This window comes from Phocoena sinus, chromosome 14 (assembly GCF_008692025.1).
Source record: "Phocoena sinus isolate mPhoSin1 chromosome 14, mPhoSin1.pri, whole genome shotgun sequence".
Lineage (NCBI taxonomy): Eukaryota > Metazoa > Chordata > Mammalia > Artiodactyla > Phocoenidae > Phocoena > Phocoena sinus.
The window spans coordinates 62,564,240-62,582,845 of NC_045776.1; the positions used below are offsets into that span (position 1 = coordinate 62,564,240).

General features: G+C 59.7%; 3 protein-coding genes across 11 annotated transcripts in view; all 3 read left to right on the top strand.

Annotated features, from left to right (window-relative positions):
• TXNRD2 (thioredoxin reductase 2) overlaps positions 1 to 4,812 on the top strand; it is a 34,945-nt gene extending 30,133 nt beyond the window's left edge. For 2 of the 6 annotated variants that reach the window (XM_032654249.1, XM_032654253.1), the window contains exons 13-18: positions 638 to 733; positions 958 to 1,050; positions 2,426 to 2,497; positions 2,579 to 2,676; positions 3,524 to 3,729; positions 4,600 to 4,812. In XM_032654249.1, coding sequence (XP_032510140.1) covers positions 638 to 733; positions 958 to 1,050; positions 2,426 to 2,497; positions 2,579 to 2,676; positions 3,524 to 3,647 — 483 coding nt within the window. In that variant the 3' untranslated portion in view covers positions 3,648 to 3,729; positions 4,600 to 4,812. Of the gene's footprint in view, positions 1 to 637; positions 734 to 957; positions 1,051 to 2,425; positions 2,498 to 2,578; positions 2,677 to 3,523; positions 3,743 to 4,599 lie in introns of those variants that run through there. The other 4 variants (XM_032654251.1, XM_032654252.1, XM_032654250.1 and 1 more) reach the window with 4 other exon arrangements.
• Positions 4,813 to 14,238: 9,426 nt separating this feature from the next.
• GNB1L (G protein subunit beta 1 like) overlaps positions 14,239 to 18,606 on the top strand; it is a 44,988-nt gene continuing 40,620 nt past the window's right edge. Inside the window, exons 1-2 of one of the 3 annotated variants that reach the window (XM_032654529.1) lie at positions 14,239 to 14,401; positions 14,501 to 14,557. The gene's annotated coding sequence lies outside the window, so the exon portion shown is untranslated. Of the gene's footprint in view, positions 14,558 to 18,606 lie in introns of all 3 variants that reach the window. The other 2 variants (XM_032654527.1, XM_032654528.1) reach the window with 2 other exon arrangements.
• On the top strand, positions 14,260 to 18,433 carry RTL10 (retrotransposon Gag like 10). Of its 2 annotated transcripts, XM_032654525.1 has the most exons (3): positions 14,260 to 14,401; positions 14,501 to 14,557; positions 16,123 to 18,433. In XM_032654525.1, exon 3 carries the CDS (start codon positions 16,348 to 16,350, stop codon positions 17,488 to 17,490), a length of 1,143 nt encoding a protein of 380 aa, XP_032510416.1. In that variant the 5' UTR covers positions 14,260 to 14,401; positions 14,501 to 14,557; positions 16,123 to 16,347; the 3' UTR covers positions 17,491 to 18,433. The 2 variants fall into 2 exon arrangements, with proteins under 2 accessions (XP_032510416.1, XP_032510417.1); XM_032654526.1 differs by lacking the exons at positions 14,260 to 14,401; positions 14,501 to 14,557 and adding an exon at positions 15,530 to 15,978.

Here is an 18,606-nt window from a genome sequence, read left to right on the forward strand (position 1 = left end):
GCTGTGTCCCCGTTAGTCAGGCCGGTGGAATGCACGGGCTGCCTACACGGCTTTATCGCTGCCGATCTCCATTCATTTCTGGAATGTCAAACAACATCTGCATTTCCTGCTGCTGCAGGGGTGATTGGCAGCCAGCCCCAGGCCGATGCGTGTGGGGACACGGGGGCTGTGCCACCCCCTGCTCCCCGGCAGGACACACCCTGGGGCAGAGGCCTCCATGAAACGGCGTCCGATCTGGGCTCGGTAATGGGCTTGACGTGCCAGACAAGCTGCGTGTCGGAGCCCACTGCTGCTCCCAGGGCCCGTCTTAGCCCGAATCCGTTAGTGCGAATGGGTAAATGGTGGCTGGGTCCCTTTTGAGCTTTGTTGTGGGGGCAGCTCTGCAAAGGCACTGACGTGAAGAAGGGGTCCTGAGAGAAGTCACAAGTGGGTATGGGCGGTGTGGCCAGGCTTGTTAGCGGCTCACCCCCTTTTCCAGGGAAGGGGCCGTGACCACAGCTGTCTCCCCCCAAGCAGGACAGAGGGGAGCATGCGGGAACAAGTAGAGGCAAAATGCGTCTGGGGGAGACGCCCCACTGGGAAGGCGGTACCCCCACTGAGGGTCAAGCTGAAGTAACCCCGTGCTCCCACCTCCCAGGGACGGCCAGAGCTGACGCCCACGGCTATCATGGCCGGGAGGCTCTTAGCCCAGCGGCTCTGCAGTCGGTCCTCAGACCTGATGGACTATGACAACGTGAGTGCCCCTCCTCTTCAGACGCCACTTGCAGCCTGCGGGAGCTGCAGCTCGTTCTGGGGGTGCACGTGTGTCTGTGCGTGCAAGCATGTGCGTGTGCGTGTGCAACTGTGTGTGAGGTGCAGCCCGGGAACAAGAGAGGGGGTTGCCTGTCCAGGGACTAGCCTGCAACTACCGCTCTCGGTGTACCCCAGTGGGGTCTTCAATCCCGGTCCACCCTCCAGGTCCCCACGACGGTCTTCACACCGCTGGAGTATGGCTGTGTGGGGCTGTCAGAGGAGGAGGCCGTGGCTCGCCATGGAGAGGAGCGTGTGGAGGTGAGTCAGGGCCCCAGGGAGGGGGCTGCCAGGACACAGGCCTGTGTGGCCCTCCACCCCATCATGGCCGCCCCCCACAGAGGCCTGCGGCAAGCGGGAGTGTTGGCGTTCTGCTTCCTGGGGCCTGCAGCTTAGCAGGGCGGGGCGTGGGGGCCCGGAACGATGGCTGTGATGGGCTGGCGGTGCTGGCAGGCAGCCCCGGGAATGACGGGGCCTTTGGGCTGCGGCCCACCTCAGGGGGGTGCATGTCTGCCTTGACCTGAAAGGCTCCTCCTGCCCTCCGACCTCTGCTCACCTCCACCCCTGCCCTTCTGCCCCCGCCTGGCCCTGTGCCTACTCCACGAGTCTGGTCCTCATGGGCCTCTGTCAGCCCAGACCCAGGCACCCACCCCGGAGGGAGGGGTTTGTCATCAGATGGGGGTTTCTCTGGGGTCTGCTTTGGCCACAGCGTGTGCCCCAGGTAGCCTGGTGGGCTGGGTGCTGTGGCAGCTTGCAGGCGGGCTGGGAGAAACCGGACCCACGTGGCCACCAGAGCAGCGGGGGGCCCTTTGGGAATGAGCGCCCCGGGCTCCAGTGCCTGCCCTGCATCCCTGCGCCCCGGTTCCCTCCATCAACGGCACTTTATTTGCTGTTTTTGTTTGATTCATCACAAGTGCCCTGGGACATGTGTCCATGGCATTCCGTGATGTTGTTTTATGTTTCACAATGTTGAATGGCCAAATGCCCTTTGTTTGTTTTCTTTTCAATTCTGTCTTCGTTAGAACAATATTCTCTGAAGCTGCATTAATTAATAATGGCTGTGCAGCACATGTGAGGGCTCTGCTCATTTTTTACTCGGCCGCAGCCCCGAATGCGCTATCGGCCCTTCTCAGGCGCTGAAAGCCTTTGTCCAGCAGCTCCGGTGGGGGCCGCGCCTGCCCCGCCCCTGGCTCGAGTGAGGGCCCGGCAAGCACCGAGGTGCCCGAGGGAGGCCAGATGGGCGGCCGGGCCCCCCTTCCACTGCCCGCGGTCGCCCCGTCCATTCTCTGCAGCGTCCACCTGGGCTGTGCTCCTGGGCGGTGCCCGTGCCTGCACTGAGCCTCGGGCTCTGGGGCAAGTCAGAGGGTGGCCAGTCTGGCACCCGTTCCGCTGCTGTAGTTCTTGGGGGTCTTGGGCCTGGTGGGAGAGCGTCTGTCTGCAGGCTGCCGTGCCGGGAGGAGAGGGGTGCCTCCGAGGCCAGCCGAGCCTTGTCCTTGCCCCAGACCACAACCTGCGGGCTGAGCGGGCAGTTCCGGCCCACCCCCCCACTGTGCCCACAGCCTGTCGAGCTGTAAAATGCCCCCGGGACTTATTTTGCTGCAGCCGCTGACCCAGGAATCCGTGTCTTGTCACCCAGGTTTATCACGCGTATTATAAACCACTGGAGTTTGTGGTGCCTGAACGGGATGCGTCCCAGTGTTACATAAAGGTGAGCATCCCCGTGGGCCTGGCCGGGATGAGAGAGAGCCCCCATGGCCGCGCACGCCCCTGCTGACCGTGTGCCTTTCAGATGGTGTGTCTGCGGGAGCCCCCACAGCTGGTGCTGGGCCTGCACTTCCTTGGCCCCAATGCTGGCGAAGTTACTCAAGGATTTGCTCTGGGGATCAAGTAAGTCCATAGGAATGTGGGCCGTTACGTGACACTCAGGCTGGGGTCCCCCGAAAGTCAGCAGCACCGCTGTCGGAAGTCTGCCACATCAGGGTCACTCGTGGTCATGTTTTCAGAGAGTGTCTGCCCAATGGGATGGGTCCGGTCGGTCACCTGAAAGGTGGCCATGTCCATCTCTGGCCGAGCCAACCAGGGGGAACAGGCTCATGTCCCCAGCCAGGCCTGAGGGGCACAGTGGGTCTTCTCTGCTCAGAATGAGGGTTGGGGGCTGAGTGCCCAGTCAGTCAGGAGCAGGGCCTCAGCATCAAGTGTGCTGGGAGGGCCTCCCGGGGGGTACGTGTCCTGTGGGGCCGGTCCTAGCTGCAAGCTGTGCATGGCGGGGCCCCGGGGCCCATGCTGTGGAAGCTCTGGTGGGGATGGGTTTCTGGGTGTGAAGAGGCCGGGCAGCTGGTGAGGGGCTGTCAGAGGCAGGAGGGCTGGGGTGAAGCAGAGGGAGGGGGCTGAACTCAGAGAGGAGGGCGAGTGGGCCTGTGCCTGGTGGGCTGGGGGCAGCAGGAGGCCAGGCCAGGCAGGTGGGAGGTGGGCCCCAAGGTGGGGCTGCCTGGCTGCTGCAGGCTCGGGGTGTTTGCTCCAAGGGAGGTGGGGCGGGGCCAGCATAGGTGTTGGCAGGTGTTCCTGGCTGCCAGCTGGAGAAGAGAGGATGGGGGCCAGGGCTGGGGGACGGTGAGGAGACCGTGACCTCCCAACTCTCCCCCGTGTGCTACCACCTGAGGATGGAGGCGGGGGGGACTGGAACACGCCTCCCTGCACTGACTCGTCCCCCGAATCCCCTGTCCCCGGTGTGCAGGTGTGGGGCCTCCTACCAGCACGTGATGCGGACGGTGGGCATCCACCCAACCTGTGCCGAGGAGGTGGCCAAGCTGCGCATCTCCAAGCGCTCGGGCCTGGACCCCACCGTGACCGGCTGCTGAGGCTAAGCGGCCATCCCTAGACCCAGGGTGCTCAGCATGACCTCTGCCCCCACGGCCAGGCTTAGCAGAGGCTCAGAGCCAGGTACGCATGCCGGGTAGGTCCTATGTTTAAGGGGAGTAGGGTGCCACTGTGAATTGCTCTCCAGGTGCAGGAGAAGCTGCACCTGCCGAGAGGGCCCCACCCCTCACAGGGCACTCCAGACCCCAGCCGGGTTGCTGCTGCTCCTCATGTACAGGCGGTGTCTGGAGGCCGGGGTCACCCCGTAGCGCCTGTCCTGGGGGCGGGGGGGTTGGGGATTCAGGGTGTGGAATGCTTAGTGGGCCTCCCTACCACCTGCCCCGCTCAGAACAGCCCAGCTCCTTTCTCTCTTGCCCAGAAGGTGGAGACGCAGACTTGTGCTCAGAGCCGCCCGCAGTCTGGTTCTGTTAGACTTTGCAAAGCCAGGCTGAGTGGGCTGCCAGAAGCCCCGGGGTGTGATGTTTGTCCTGAGACTCATCTAGGAGGAAATAAGCAAGTCCCTACCTGACCCCAGCCAGGGGGATGCCTGTGGTTGGGGCCTTTCCGCCTGTCAGCCTGAGAGGGGCAACCCCTGGCCGTCGGCCCCTCCTGGGTTGGGGTCCCGAGGCCCCGGGGGACTGTGGACAGAGCAGTGAGCACCCACGGGATGCCCACAGGTGGGCGTGAGGGGCCAAGCCACGGCAGAGGATCAGTGGGCAGTGGGCCAGGCCCAGAGCCTCTCCTGGGGCACCCAGGGCACTGGCTCCTCCACAGCTCCCGGACAGGGCTGCCTCTGATGAGCTTTATCATTTCAGGGTGTTTCTAACAGTTATGCACGACCTGGTGGGGCAGGGCCACCCCTTGGCTGGTTTATCCTCTGTCCCCCGAGAGTCCCTGTGTGCGGGCGGGTGTGGGGACGTGGGGCCACCCCATGCTGACCCCCATCCTCGGCAGGCAGGATGCTGGAGGCCGAGCCCGGGTGAGCCTCGCCCCTGCCCAGTGCATCTGGACCAACCGCCGAGCACCCTGCAGGGATGGCCCAGGCCTGCATCTCGCACCCCCGCCCATGCCAGATGATGACGACTTGCTCAGAAACCCCCCGCGGGCTGCCCACGTCTGAGTTCACTGGCGTTTCCAGGGCACAAATAAAGAGGGTGTTTTCCGGAAGCGTGCCCTGCCCATGATGCCCCTGACGCGCCTGGGGTGGCCGCCCATCCGTCACCATGGGGAAATCCCTTCCGAGTCATGCTGTGCTGGGGTCAGCGTGCGGGGGGTCCCCATCACCCCGCCCTGGAGGACCCTGCCTTTTCTCCTGGAGCAGAGCCTCCTGGGAACGCAGGCTGTGTTCCAGAGCCACCTGCCAGTGTCATGGCCAGTGACAGGAGTGGGATGATGCTGAGGCCCTGTCCCCCGAATGTTCCGCTTTCCTGGGGCCCCATCCAGCTTGTTGGCTGGGCTCAGGCTAATCCCGCACATGGAGGCTGACGGGGAGGGAGGCCCCCAGCACCTGTCAGTCACCGCGGAGAGGTGGCGCTGACAGCGACGGGCAGGGCCCGGTATTGTACTGGGGCTTTAGCGGCGGTTAATCTCGTGTCTTCCCTAAGAAAACATTACTTAGTCTGCCGCCCGGGAGCCCTGGGTGGGACCCTGCTTGTCAGCGAACAAAGGAATGTCTTTGCGCCTTAATGGGCCTGCGGGAACTCAGACGCCGCTCGCGTGAAGCGTGTGCAGCGGCCCTCAGACGCCCCATTGAGACGCCAAGTGCCGGGAGGGGCCAGGCCTCTTGACAAATGCAGCGCGATCAGCCGTGTCCCGTTTAACGCCCGGGTGGTGGCCCCGCGAGGAGGTTCCCTCTGCGCTGGGCATGGCCTCCCAGCCTTGGAGGCAGGGGGCGGGCTTTGCGGGGTCAGCTGACCGGGATGGAAGGGGGGCCCTGGACACTGGGATGGCCGCATGGGGCCAAAGAGGGACCTGACGCGGCCTCGCGGCGTGATGCCGGGTGATGCAGTCGGGCTGGGAGCCCCACGTACCTGCCAGGGAGCCGCCCCACGTCAGTGCCCCTGCAGCCCCTTTCCCAGGGCAGCCTCGATCCAGCTGTGCCTGCGACATCCTCTCTCTGGTCAGTTCACGCAGCCTGTGTGGCCACCGAAGGGAGAACAAAGCCCCCACGGTGCTCGGGACAGCCCTGGGGCGCCGCCAGTGTGGAGGGCCCTCCCCCACGCGGGGCTCACCCCCTCCCTGTCCCAGGCAGGGGCCTGGCCCCGTTCCCAAACATCAGGAGCCACATAAGGGCCCGGCCATGTCCCCCATCCCCCTGCCCTGGGGGCTCCAGTGGGGTGGTGTGTGCAGACCCAGGCTTCCCTCGCTGACCCCCAGTCCCCTGCCCTGCACTTGGGGAGGCACCCGCTATACTCTTGGGTCTCAGGCCGGAGCTGGGCACAGGGCATTCTGTCCTGCTTGTGTGTCCCTCAGGCCTGCCTGGCTCCAGGGTCGCTCACTGCGTGGCCTGAGACCCCTCCCTGGGCAAAGCCCGGTTCCAATCCCTCCTCCCAGGGAGCGTAGGGAAGGGCCAGAACCCCACAGGCCAGGTGCTCTCCACCTGGGCCCAGGGCCGCCTCCTGCACCTTGGCATGTTTTTATGGTGCAATGAAAACAGGACTTTAATTCCTCGGACTGTCTGTGTAACCTACAGTGGCCCCGCGATGCCCTGCGCTCATCTGTGGCTGCGAGTTGTGCAGTGACGTGGAGGCGCTGCCGCTGCGGTCAGCCCACCCCTCCCCTGCCTCTCCCTCCGTTGGGAAGCCCTCTGCCGCCACCCCAGTCCTCTCCCAGCCCCCTGAGGTGCTGTCCCCGAGGTCCTGGGCCCCCAGAGAGGCGGATACACAGGGGAGGGTGACCAGTCCTCAAGGGCTGGGCTGAGGGCTACACACCCTCCGCAGGCCGTGGGTGCCCCCCAGCATCCCACAGCCATGTGGTGACCCCCAGTGTTGCTGGGTGGGTAGCAGGGAACACCCACCCCACACGTGCCTCAGCCATAGTTTCACATGGTGGCAGGCCTGGCTGAGTAGGTGACCGCCAGGTCCAGCCAGGGGTCCTCCAGGCAGAGTTGCCCTGTGAGAAACAGCCATTGTCAGGTGGTACCCATAGGTCGAGGCATCTGTCCTGTGGCCACAAGCCAGGCAACAGCTCAGAGACGTGGCTGGTGTCCTGGCCTGAAGCAGGCCCCAGTGCTGGGCCCAAGACCCTCACCCACCACTCACTGCCTGACGCTGAGCTTCCAGGAGCTGCCGTGGTGCAGGTGGCCCAGGGCCCTGCAAGAGGGACGCCATGAGTAGGCTGGGCAGTGCGCTTGTCCGGAGGCCCAGGGCCACCAGGCTGAATGACTGAGCCCTTTGGACCCTGTTCAGGCTCTGGGCACCCGGCCCACCCCAGTCAGGGCACCCCCCACAGTGAGGCCTCAGTGCCCCACACTCACATCACTCACGGAAGCATCTGGTTCTTACGAGTCCACCATGAGAGGCTCCTCCGTGCTGGCCGGGTCTGGGCCAGGCCACCAAGAGCCCCAGGCTGTCCCCACTCATCCCTGAGCCCCTCTGGGAGCTCAGGACCCCTGGCTGCCCTCACCTGAGCCATGGCCTCTTCCTGCCCAGCTTGACCAAGCCTGCCCTGACCTCCACTGCCCACCTCCTTTCTGGTCAGCGCCCACCGGTCCTGCTCGGTCCACCCTTGGGTCCTAGTCCGGGTGCACGTGGGGGGACGCTGTGGGCCAGTCACTGCCAGAAACAGGTTGGCAGATGCCCCCACACACCCCCGGGGCGAACAAGCCCAGCAGGTTGCCTGGGCCCGAGGTGGCCACATCACAAACAGCCCCACGAGTGTCCCCTGCCCTGTCTCTGCTGTAGTGCCAAGGTCCCACAGCACATCCCTCTGCTGGCCCAGTCCTGTCGGGAAGCATCTTTGGTGGAAGTGATGCCTGATCCTGATGGCCACAGATGGCACCCCCTTGGGCTGGTGCCATGGTGCCTGGGGACAGTAGCTGGGTTGTCCGCCCCGAGTAGCCAGGGTCCGGCTGGAGACCCGCTCCTGCTGACACACCGGATCTTTTGGGCAACACTGGGAGGGAGAAGACTGTTTTATAGATGCTGCTTCTTGGTCTGCAGGAGCTCCGCCTCAGGACAGGTGGGCTGTGGCCTTCAGACCTGGGTCTGACGTCTGTGGGGGGAAGCACAGCCTAGTCTGCCCTGAGGCAGACCCCCGCTCTCCCCGTTTGCTCTCCCCAGGCCCACTCCTCCCCATTGGCCGGCCCTCCCTGCGGCCCAGCTCCTGGAGATCTCTCGGGTTTCTGGGCCTGCCCTGAGGGCTCTGGGAACCCTGCACGTCCTGGGCCCCAGCCAAGCACCTGTGCCTTCCCAGGGCCAGCAGAGCATCTTAGAGCTGAGCCCGCCTAATCCCAGCCAAACGTGGCTTATGGTGCTCAGGTGTCCCTAATCCTGAAACCCAAGCCCGGGTCCCAGCAGCCATACCAGCACCGTCCAAGTGGGCAGCAGGAGGACCACCTCCCTCTGCGTGCCTGTTGTTTGGAGCTGACCCACACTGGGGACAGGGCACTCGCAGGGTGAACACCCAATCCTGACGAATGCAGGTGAGCTCAGGAACCACCGAGCCCTCACTGCCTGGCTGGTCCTGCTCCAGCCTTGCCCCCGGGCTGCCCAGCGGCGACAGCAGAAGCAAACAGGAGAGGCAGGCCTGGCTAAAGCCTTGAGATTCTGGCCTCTAGGGTTTCATGGGACAGTGATCCAGCCTGCAGTTCCATGAAATTAAGTTTGTTGGGGTTTTTTTTCCCTAATAAATTTGGGATCTTTATGGCATAAATCTGATGATCAAGTAACACCAAAAGCTTGGGAATAAAGTAGAACCATGAGCAACAGGCACTGTGGCCTTGTTACGTAGCAGCTGGGGGTCAGGAGCCTGCAGGGCCCAGCTCCCTGCCTGGCCGCCAGCCACTGACCCGGCCAGGGCTCCAGGCACTGGGCACGGCCCCCCACAGGCCCCCTTTTCATAATTAGGTTATCGAGGCATGCAGCCCATGATGGCAAGAATGGCTAATGGCCCCTGATGGTCTTAGTATCTTTGAAGAATTTTCATACCCATAAGTTCCCCCAAAGCAGATGTAAGTGGCTCCTGAGCTACCAGGGTCAAGATGTGGGACAGAACAGGAGGCAATCGAAGCAACATTTGGACGTGTCTTCTTTGGGCCCCCACCTGACAAGTGAGAAGACTGATGCCCAGACCCCCAGGTGCCCCGTGGGGCATGAAGGTGCAGCCAGGCCCCTGCCTGTGGGAGAGGGTGGATGGGAGGCGAGCCCTCTGCGGCCTCAAAGGCGCATTGTCCTGCCCCGGTGGCTGGAACTGGGCCGGGTGATTATAATAATAACGTCCTGACGCTCAGCAAGCGGTTGGGTTTCCATAGCTCAGGGAGTATCTGGTTTTCAAAGGGGAGACATTGTACAAGTGGAGTGTTGTTCACATCAGCCGTTCTCTGCAGGTCAGAGGCCCGCCCGGCGCCTGCCTCCTCCCAGAGGTGCATGCCTGGGCACACCGGGCGAGGAACTGCACCGGGAGGCCCTCCCCACCTGCCCTACAGGGCTGCGAGGACCAGGTCCTGCCGCGGGGAGGCAGAGAGTGGGATCACTTCCCCCACGGCACTCGCCTGGCCCTTAAGCCTTTGCCAGGCTGTGCCTCCACCTTCTGCCTGGCCAGCCCCCCTCCTTGGTTATGATTCAGTGCAAGGCTCTCCCTCCAGGAAGCCTTCCTGGAATGGTGTTTCTCTCTTGCCCTAAAGGAGCCTCCCTTCCTCGTGTCTCTGTCCCCAGCATGGTGCCTGGTGTGTAGTAGGTGCTCGAGGCACAGCTGTTGATGAACCTGGGCGTGAAGCCTTTATGTTGTGTTTTCCATCCTTACAGGTCTGAGGAGCCTGCTTTGCAAGGTCTGAGCTCCACACACCGTGTGTCCGTGGAAAGGGGTGCAGCTCAGAGCTGACCTGACTTCCTGCAGCTTTCCTCCTCCAGCTCTCATGTGCCAGGGCCACACAGGGGAGCAGGAGGCCAGGTCTGCTCCAAGTGTTCACTAGGCGCTGTGTGTCTTAATACAGGCAGGCATAGCTGGATTGGTGCTATTGGAGACAGATGTACAGGAGGCAGAGGGGCTGGTCTGGGTGGTGTCTGAGCAGCTTGTATAAAGCTAACTTTTTCCCAAATAAAAGTGATCAACTCCACACAAAATAGAAAAGATACTGTCTGAAGGCACTGAAGATCAACCAAAAGCAATAAAAAACTAGAGGGAATCCAGCCACTGGAAAAAGAAATGTACTGAGTGAGATTCATGTGTATATGCTTTTCCCCTGAGGGCCCTCCCTAGGGCAGGGCACCAGTGACCAGAATGGGAACAGGAAGCTGTAGTCCTGTTGGCTTGAGGTGCCAGAGAACAGCTGGGGTCAGCCAGAGCATCTGGAAATGAGGGAGAAAATCCCTGAAAACCTGCATGTAAACTCCCGTCAGATCCTTGGTTGATGACTGAACTGCTCGTGTGGGAGCGAGACTCAAGGAGGAGAGAGCAGAGATTTCAGTGATCATCCACTGCAGGGGGACAGAGAGTTTGGATCTCAAGTCCCACCAAGTCACAGGGGCTGTGCAAGTACTGTGGGCTTTCCCCTGAAACTACAGCAAGTCCACACCTTGGGAGAAAAAATTAGGTTCCAAGACTAACGGGTTTGTGTAGGACTAAAGGCAAAACTGCAACAGATCCACCCTCACAAAAATAAAACTATGCCTCCAAAAGTTCAAAGTGGAAGGCCTGATGAAACAAAGGCCAACACACTTCAGAAGATAACAGACTCCAAAGGCTCTACAAAATGCCATCAGTGTCCAGAACGCAGCTAAAAATGACTAGATATGTGAGGAACATGGAAATATGATTCCTAGCCAGGAGGAGAAAGCAGTTCCTAGAAACCAGCCCCAAGATGATCCAGATGTTGGAATTAAATTTTTTAAAAATAAATTTATTTATTTATTTATTTTTGGCTGCATTGGGTCTTTGTTGCTGTGCGCGGGTTTTCTCTAATTGCAGAGCAGGGGCTACTCTTTGTTGCGGTGTGCGGGCTTCTTATTGAGGTGGCTTCTCTTGTTGTGGAGCATGGGCTCTAGGCATGTGGGCTTCAGTAGTTGTGGCATGCGGGCTCAGTGATTGTGGCTCACAGGCTCTAGAGTGCAGGCTCCGTAGCTGTGGCGCACGGGCTTAGTTGCATCGCAGCATGTGGGATCTTCCCAGACCAGGGCTCGAATCTGTGTCTGCTGCATTGGCAGGCGGATTCCAGGGAAGTCCCTGGAATTAAATTTTAAAACAGCTTTTATAAATATATGTAAGTCCTCAAGGGAAAAATTGGCCATAATGAATGACCACAGAGAATTTTAGCAGAGAAACGGAAATGGTCAAAGAGAACCAAATAGAAATTATAAAACTGAAAAGTATAACAATAAATGAAAATGTAACTTGATGGACTTTAACGGATTTTAAGAACAGTTTGGAGATGGCAAAAGAAAGGGTCAATGATCTTGAAGACAAATAAATAAGAATTGTCCAATCAAAAGAATAGAAAGTAACTATAGAGGTAATATGGATCTGAGAGACCACAGTAGAAAGTCTAGGGACTTCCCTGGTGGTCCAGCGGTTAAGACTCCGAGCTCCCAGTGCAGGGGGTCCAGATTCGATCCCTGGTCAGGGAACTAGATCCCACGTGCCGCAACTAAGCGCCTGCATGCCGCAACTAAAAGATCCTGCACGCCGCAACGCACATCCTGCATGCAGCAACAAAGATCCCACGTGCCGCAACTAAGACCCGGCACAGCCAAATAAATAAATATTTTTTAAAAAAAGAAATAAAGTTTAATATAATCGTGCTTCGGAGGGAGAAAAGAGAGAGAATGGGGCATAAAAAAAATTTGAAGAAATGATGACCTGAAATTTCATGAATTTTGGATCAACTTATAGATCCAAGAATCCCAACAAATCTCAAGCAGTATAAACATAAAAACAAACAGCCAGGCAGGCAGGCATATCACAGTCAAGCTCTTGAAAATCAAAGACAAAGAGGAAACTGTGAGAACAGTTGGAGGAATAAGGACTGACTTATTATTAATTATTATTAGACACTTAATAAGTGTCTGACTGCACATCGAAAAAATGAAGGTGAGAAGAAATGGAATGAAATCTACATTCAGAAAGAAAGCCAACCCAGAAATATTATTCAAAAATGAGGGAGAAATGAAGACACTTAGGTGACAGCTGGAGTGATTGCTTGCACTACAAGAACTAAGGTAGGAGTGACCAGAGCAAATTTGAACAAAGAAATGGCAGGAATGGTTCTGGGTTCTGCTGTCCACCAGCAGGCTCTAGGGACGGGCCCTGAGGAAGGTCCAGGGGCAAGCAGCACAGGCAGGCTTAACAGGCTGGCAGTCCTCAGGCAGCTGGCGTCACCTCTTGGGCTGCGTGTCCCTGTTTCCTTGCTGCCCTGGCTCTGGGGAGCCACAGACCTGACACCAACCCTGAACACTTCAGAGCCTGACGACTGCCTCTGAGCCTCCCAGTTCAAACACACATCCAGGTCCAAGAAGCACATGAAAAGATGCTGAACATCACTAGTCACTAGGGAAATGCAAATCAAAACCACAAGGTACCACATCACGCCCATTAAGATGGCCATTATTTAAAAAAAAAAAAAAAGAAAAAGAAGAAAAGAACACCTGTTAGTGAAGATGTGGAGAAATTGGAACCCTTGTGCATTGCTGGCGGGAATGAAAACTCATGCAACCACTGTAGAAAATTTGGCAGTTCCTCAAAAAGTTAAACATAGCATTACCATATGACCCAGCAATTCCACTCCTAGGTACATACCCAAAACAATTGAAAGCAGGGACGCAAACAGATATTTGTATACCCACATTCACAGCAGCATCAGTCACAACAGCCAAAAGATGGGAGGAACCCAAGTGTCCACCAACAGATGAATGGATAGACAAAATGTAGAAAGGAATATTATTGTCTTAAAAAGGAACAATAAGTCTGATAGGTGCCACACCATGGATTAACCTTTAAAACATTCTTCTAAGTGAAATGGCAAATAATATGTGATTCCAACTATACGAGGTACCTAGAATAGGCAAATTAATATAGACAAAGTAGAATAGAAGTTACTGGGAGCTTGGGAAAGGGGTGGTGAGGAGGAGTGTTTAATGGGGACAGAGTTTCTGTTTGGGGTAATGAAAAAGTTCTGGAGATGGTGGTGGTGAAGGTTGCATAATAATATGAATATACTTAGTGCCACTGAATGTAGACTTAAAAATGGTTAAAATAAATTTTATGTATATTTTACCACAATTTAAAAAATATATATACATAGAAGATGGCCTGAATAACAAAATAAAGTTTTGGACCCATAAAGGTATTTTCTGATGGCGTGGCCCAGTTGGGTGGGTGTGGTTGGGTGTTTTGCACAAGTCTGCTGCCCACTCTCCGCTGACTGCCCTGAGTTGGCCTTAGCTGCCAAACTGTCGGGAACTCCCCCTCTCCTTTGAAGCAGGAAGTTTAAATTATCAGGTCAATTAGGAAAGACACAACCGAAAAATACAAGTTTCATTCACACTTCCAGGAGGCGTTTCCTGGCTGGGTGCCACCTCTATTATTTTTGGCGAGGCTGCTGAAAGCCCCACAAACCCTGAGAAGGTACAGTGTAATCTTTGATTCTGTTTCAAGGATCAAAGCAAGTGAGTTTGGCTGTAAATGCAGATAACATTTCAGAGATGGTTTCATGAAAGAAGTCGCTAGACCAGGGCAGAAAGGGAGCTGGTGTTACATCACTTCCAGTGACCTCGGCCGCCTTGGCCCTGGTAACCTGTCCCCACCTGGGGGCCCCGGGGCACGAGGTGCTAGAGGTCTCGCACGTAGGGCAACAGCTCTCCCCCGCACCGGCGCCTCCAGTGCCAGGGCGCTGGCTGGGCAGCCGCTCAGGGTCCAGCCTTGAGGGGTGAGTCGAGCCAGCCCGCCTACGGCGAGGGAACCGGGCCCTCAGGGGACGGTCCTCGGGGCCAGCCCCGCCCCGTCGCTCCTGGGCGCACGTACGCGCCCGGCCCCTGCTGGTCTCCAGCTACGGGTATTCTCCGGGCACTCCGTCCAGGAAACGCTGAAGCCCCTGTGTGCCAAACCTCCCAGGTGCCCTCGGCCCCCAACATCCCTCCTGACGCTCAGCACTAACTCAGTGCAGTTGTCGCCGCGTCTGTCCCTGAGTCCCAGCTAGAGCCAGGTGGGCGCCACGATCCCGCCGCACCGAGCCGCTCCTCAGCGCAGCGCACCGCCGGCGCCTGCGCACGCGGCCCCGCCCGCCCTCCGGACCCGGCCCTTCCTGCGCCTGCGCACGCGGCCCCACCTGCTCTCGTGGCACTCCGCGCGGCGTCCGGCTGAGCGCCCTCCCATCAACCCTCGCGCCCTGCTGCCCCGCTGGCAGGGCCCGGAAGCGCCTGCGCGACCGAGGCTTCACGACGCAGGGCGCAGGCGCAGCGCGGCTGGGAGGCCAGCGAGGGGCGTTCCGGGAGCCAGCGCGGGGACGTAGGGGTCGGCCGCGCGCACGCAGGGGGCGTGGCCGCACGACAAGGCGGTGCTGGGGCTCGCACTGCTCGCGGCTGGGGTCGCGGGCTGCGGCCGGCGGGTTAGTGCGTTGGGGTCCGCGCCCTTCCGTCCCTTCCCGACCCCGGTCCGCGCCGGCCCTGGCCTCGCCTCACGGCGGCCGGTCTCGTCCGTTTTGTAGGTGCGCTCGGACTCGCTGTCGAGGGAACCGGACCGTCGTGGCGCCGCGTGGCCGCAGGTAGATGGGCTTCGTGCGGCGGCGCCTGAACCGGGCGCGGCCTCGGCTCCGCGGGCGCACGCTGTCCTGTCCCGGGGAAGGGCCGGGTCCCTCGGCGCCGGGCAGGCTGGGGACCTCGCTCCCCGAATTAGTGAGAGCCAGGCGGGGCGGGGTCCCGGGCGTTCACGGCAGCGGCTGCCTCCCCTCACAGGGGGCAGGAGTGGGAGTGGTTGTGGTTCGTGGTCACCTTTTTTTCAGCGCTCGGTGAGGAACTGGGCTGGACGGCATTTACCTGCTGTGTTCGGTCTCTGCCTCCCTAGCGTGTTTTTAGTGTTAGGATGGGACGGGCTTTCGGGTGGAAGACCCCCACCCCCCGCCTCGCCACCAGCGTTGGGGGTTGGGGAGGCAGGTGCTGGGGCCCCTGGCGGCTCCGAATGCTGCAGGCCGCCCTGGGAGGTCCTGGGCGGAAAGACCAACAGGCCGTGCCCCCTGGAGGAGCTCCCGCAGATGGGGGTAGGTAAACACGTGGGAAGCCGCCCCGAAGGTGAGTGCAGACTGGCGCCCCTAGGTGGGAGCCGGTTGAGCAGTGGGGGGCGGGGTGTGTGTGTGTGTGTGCAGGGCTTGTTGGGGAAATCGCGCTAGGAGGGGTGAAGCAGAGAGCGCTCTGTGCAGGCCAGGAGTGGACCTCGTATTGCAGGGAGACTGGGGAGGTGGCTACCCTCAGGCTGGACTGCGGGAGGGCTCCTTGCATCCGACGGGAACTGCACCTCCTTTTTTGTTTTGCGTTTCTTTGGGCTGCTCAGGGGTGATGGTCACTGTTCTCCAGGCCCTTTGCAGGGACCACCTTGGGGTGGGGAGAGTAGACAGAGCAAGTGGAATTTAACTCGAGTTCGGATTCTGGGCTGTTGACAGGGAGGGGAATGCAGGGAGGATGTGTTTGGGGTGGGGGTGGCTGCACTGTGAGTAGCGACATGAGTCTGGGAGACACAGGACGGGTGTGGGGGTGGGGGGAAAGCTGGAAGGCACACAGGTAGTGCTTGCCATGCTTCTGGGGCTGTGATGTAAAAAGATCTTATGACACACTCTGCACCTGACAGTACAGTGCTTGGGCGGTGGGAGACGGTTCACAGGACTGTGAAGCGTAGCTTGTAAATGGCGTGGTGATGTGTGGTGGGGTCAGCTGCCTCTGCCACTAACTGGTTGGCGTGTGTGGCCACAGACGAGTGACTTTACTCACCACCGTGCCTTGGGGTCAGCCTCATCAGGGGTCATTGTTGGCCATGACTAGAGCCGTCAGTGAAGGTTGTTATTGTCACTCCTGAAATTCTTTGACAGCCATCCAGGCCGTCCAAGGAAGCCCAGGGGGATCTGATCTGGCCCCCTGATCTGGCCTCCTGGGATTGACATCACCGCCATCACATCTTGCCCTTGAAACATCCCAGGTGGCGTGTACCTGCTTTCTGGGACCTCCCAGGCAGGCCTCTGGGCCCCCTTGCATGGAGAGCTCCTGGTGGGGGCCCAGGGTCGGCTGCCCAGTGGTGGTGGTTGGGCCTAGTTCCCACTCTTCCCACCTTGTTTTTGGACAGATCGCCTCGGATGGTGGCCTGCGTCTGACAGTCCCATCAGCTCTTCTCAGCTCTTCTGAGGCCGCAGTGGTCAGCTCCCCGCTCAGCACTTGCCTGGAGCACCCCTTCGCAACCGTCTGTCCTGTTGTGTCTGCGCGCCGCTTCTGCCCACCCTCTGGGCGCCGTCCCTCCCTCCTCTCCCCCTTCTTTCTCTAGTTGACGTGGCAGCTCCCGTCTGCTCCCAGCATGCCTCGTGGCCGGCGCCAGGGCCCTCGCAATCCCATCCGGGCGGCAGCCAACTACGCCAATGCACACCCCTGGCAGGAGGACGGGGCCACTCCTGGGGTTGCGTACACCCCCCTAGTGGATCCCTGGATTGAGCGGCCCTGCTGTGGGGACCCTGTGTGTGTGCGCACGACCATGGAGCAGAAGAGCTCAGCGAGTGGTGCTGTGGGCTGTAAGCCTGCGGAGAGGGGCCCCCCGGCAATGCGCATGGGCCTGCGGCCCCTCAGGGTGGACTTCCACTGGGTGCCCGGCTCAGACCCAGGCACCTTCGATGGCTCCCCTTGGCTGCTGGACCGCTTTCTGGCCCAGCTGGGCGATTACATGTCCTTCCGCTTTGAGCACTACCGGGACAACCTCAGCCGCGTCTGCGAGATCCTCGGGCGCCTGACGGGCCGAGCCCGGGCGTGGGCAGCCCCCTACCTCAATGGGGACCTGCCCCTGCCTGACAACTATGAGCTTTTTTGCCAGGATCTTGAGGAAGTTATTCAAAACCCAAACAACTTTGCTGAGTACCACGCTGCAGGGCCCTGTTCTTTGCCTCTGGCCTCGAGCCAGCCACCAGTGGCCCCACAGCTGCCTGTGGTGAGACAGTACTTAGCTAGGTTCTCAGAGGCCTTGGCCCTCAACATGGGCACTCCCCCCAGGTCTGTCCCTGCTGCTCTGGCCACCCCCACTGTTTCTAGTTCCAGTTCCACATCTAGAAATGCTCTATCTGAGCAGCTGCTAGCCATGGAGAGCAGCTCTGGGCCTGTGGAACCTTCTGCCTTGTCCAACTCTGCAGGCAGTGCTGGTCCTGGTCCCGTGGGGCCATCTTCTTCCCAGCCAGGGGAGGCGGCCCCCAAACCTGTCCTTGCAGTTGCAGAATCTGCTGAACCCCCTGCCCAGAAACCAGGTCCCACTAACCCAGGGGGTCCAAGACCCCAGAAAACAAAGGAGGAGGTTTCTGAGACAGAGGCAGGTCAGGAGGCATCCTTAGGTACCCCACAGGGGGCAGTGGACACCCCAGCCACCCCAGGAGAGCCACCATTCTGTCCCACGCCCCAACCCACAGCACTGGATTCCGAACACGGCCTGGGCAGGTACGGCAGTGCCCCCTTGTCGTGAAGTGGTCTGTGTTACCAGGGAACCCCACGGCCCCCCTGTCAGGATGGTGGGGTATTGCCAGCTAACTCTAGATGGGATGCACCAGGTAGTGCCCTGTCCACTTGCCCCATTGCTGGGCAGGAGATGGACTTGTTTGGCGTCTACCGTGTCTGAGCACAAACAGCTCCCCTTAAACTCCCACCCCAGGGCACAGCAGGACAGTGGCCTCTGCCCTGTGCCCCTCATTCTCCAACTCAGTGGCCCAGAGGCTGCCTCCCACTGGGCTCTTGGCTGCATCTCAACACCTTGTTGGGAAGCGCCTTCTCACCTGGCCTGTTCCCGCTAGTTGGAAAGAATTGCGTAGATCAGTCCCCATCAAGTTTGTACAGTCCTTGTAACTAGTCCCCCCCAAACCCACCCCCTTCAGTGCTGGCTGGGACTGGACTGGGTCCGCTGTGCCAGCCCTTTTGGACCTAACTCCTGTGGTATCTGCTTTGACTCCTGCCCCAGTCTCTGCTCCCTGTGTCCCCTATTCTCTGGACTGGAAGTTAAGGAAGGTTGCATGGAGGAAGCAGCTGCTTTCATTATTCAGTATAAGTGGGAGGGTGTCTTGGCAGAGAAGGGTGCTTCCTTACGTACAGGCTTACCAGCAGCCCTGGCCCACTGGGACAGCTTTAATGCAGGAGGGTGGAGTGGGGGCCTCCTTGCCAGTCTCAGCTCCCTTTCAGGCATTTGCCTGCAGTGTTAGCATCTAGTCTTGTTTTGGCCCGCGCTGCCCTCCCCTCTGCTCTTCAGCATCCTGCCTCCACACCCACTCGTGCACTTGGCTGCTTCAGCACTCAACGCCCAGCGCTGTAATGACTTGTGCCTCTGGATGGACTGTGAGTCCCTAGGGCAGGGCTCCATCAGTCAACCTCTGTCTCTGCTACACAGTCGGTGCTATTAAACATGGGTTGGATCCATGGCTGAGTGAGTCCTTGTCCATCAGTGGGAGCAGTCTGGGCCCAGCTGCGAGCACCTGGTCAGCGTTGCAGGTGTGGTTCATGGCAGGGGCTTGAATCCTTGCAGGGTCTGGCTGAATGGGTGGGAGTGGGAGGCTTGGTGGGAGGGGTGTGGCCTTGAGAACTATCTTCCAGG

Bases quoted from the DNA above. Each gene is read 5' to 3' on its own strand.
- RTL10 (XM_032654525.1), top strand. From the start codon at position 16,348: ATGCCTCGTGGCCGGCGCCAGGGCCCTCGCAATCCCATCCGGGCGGCA.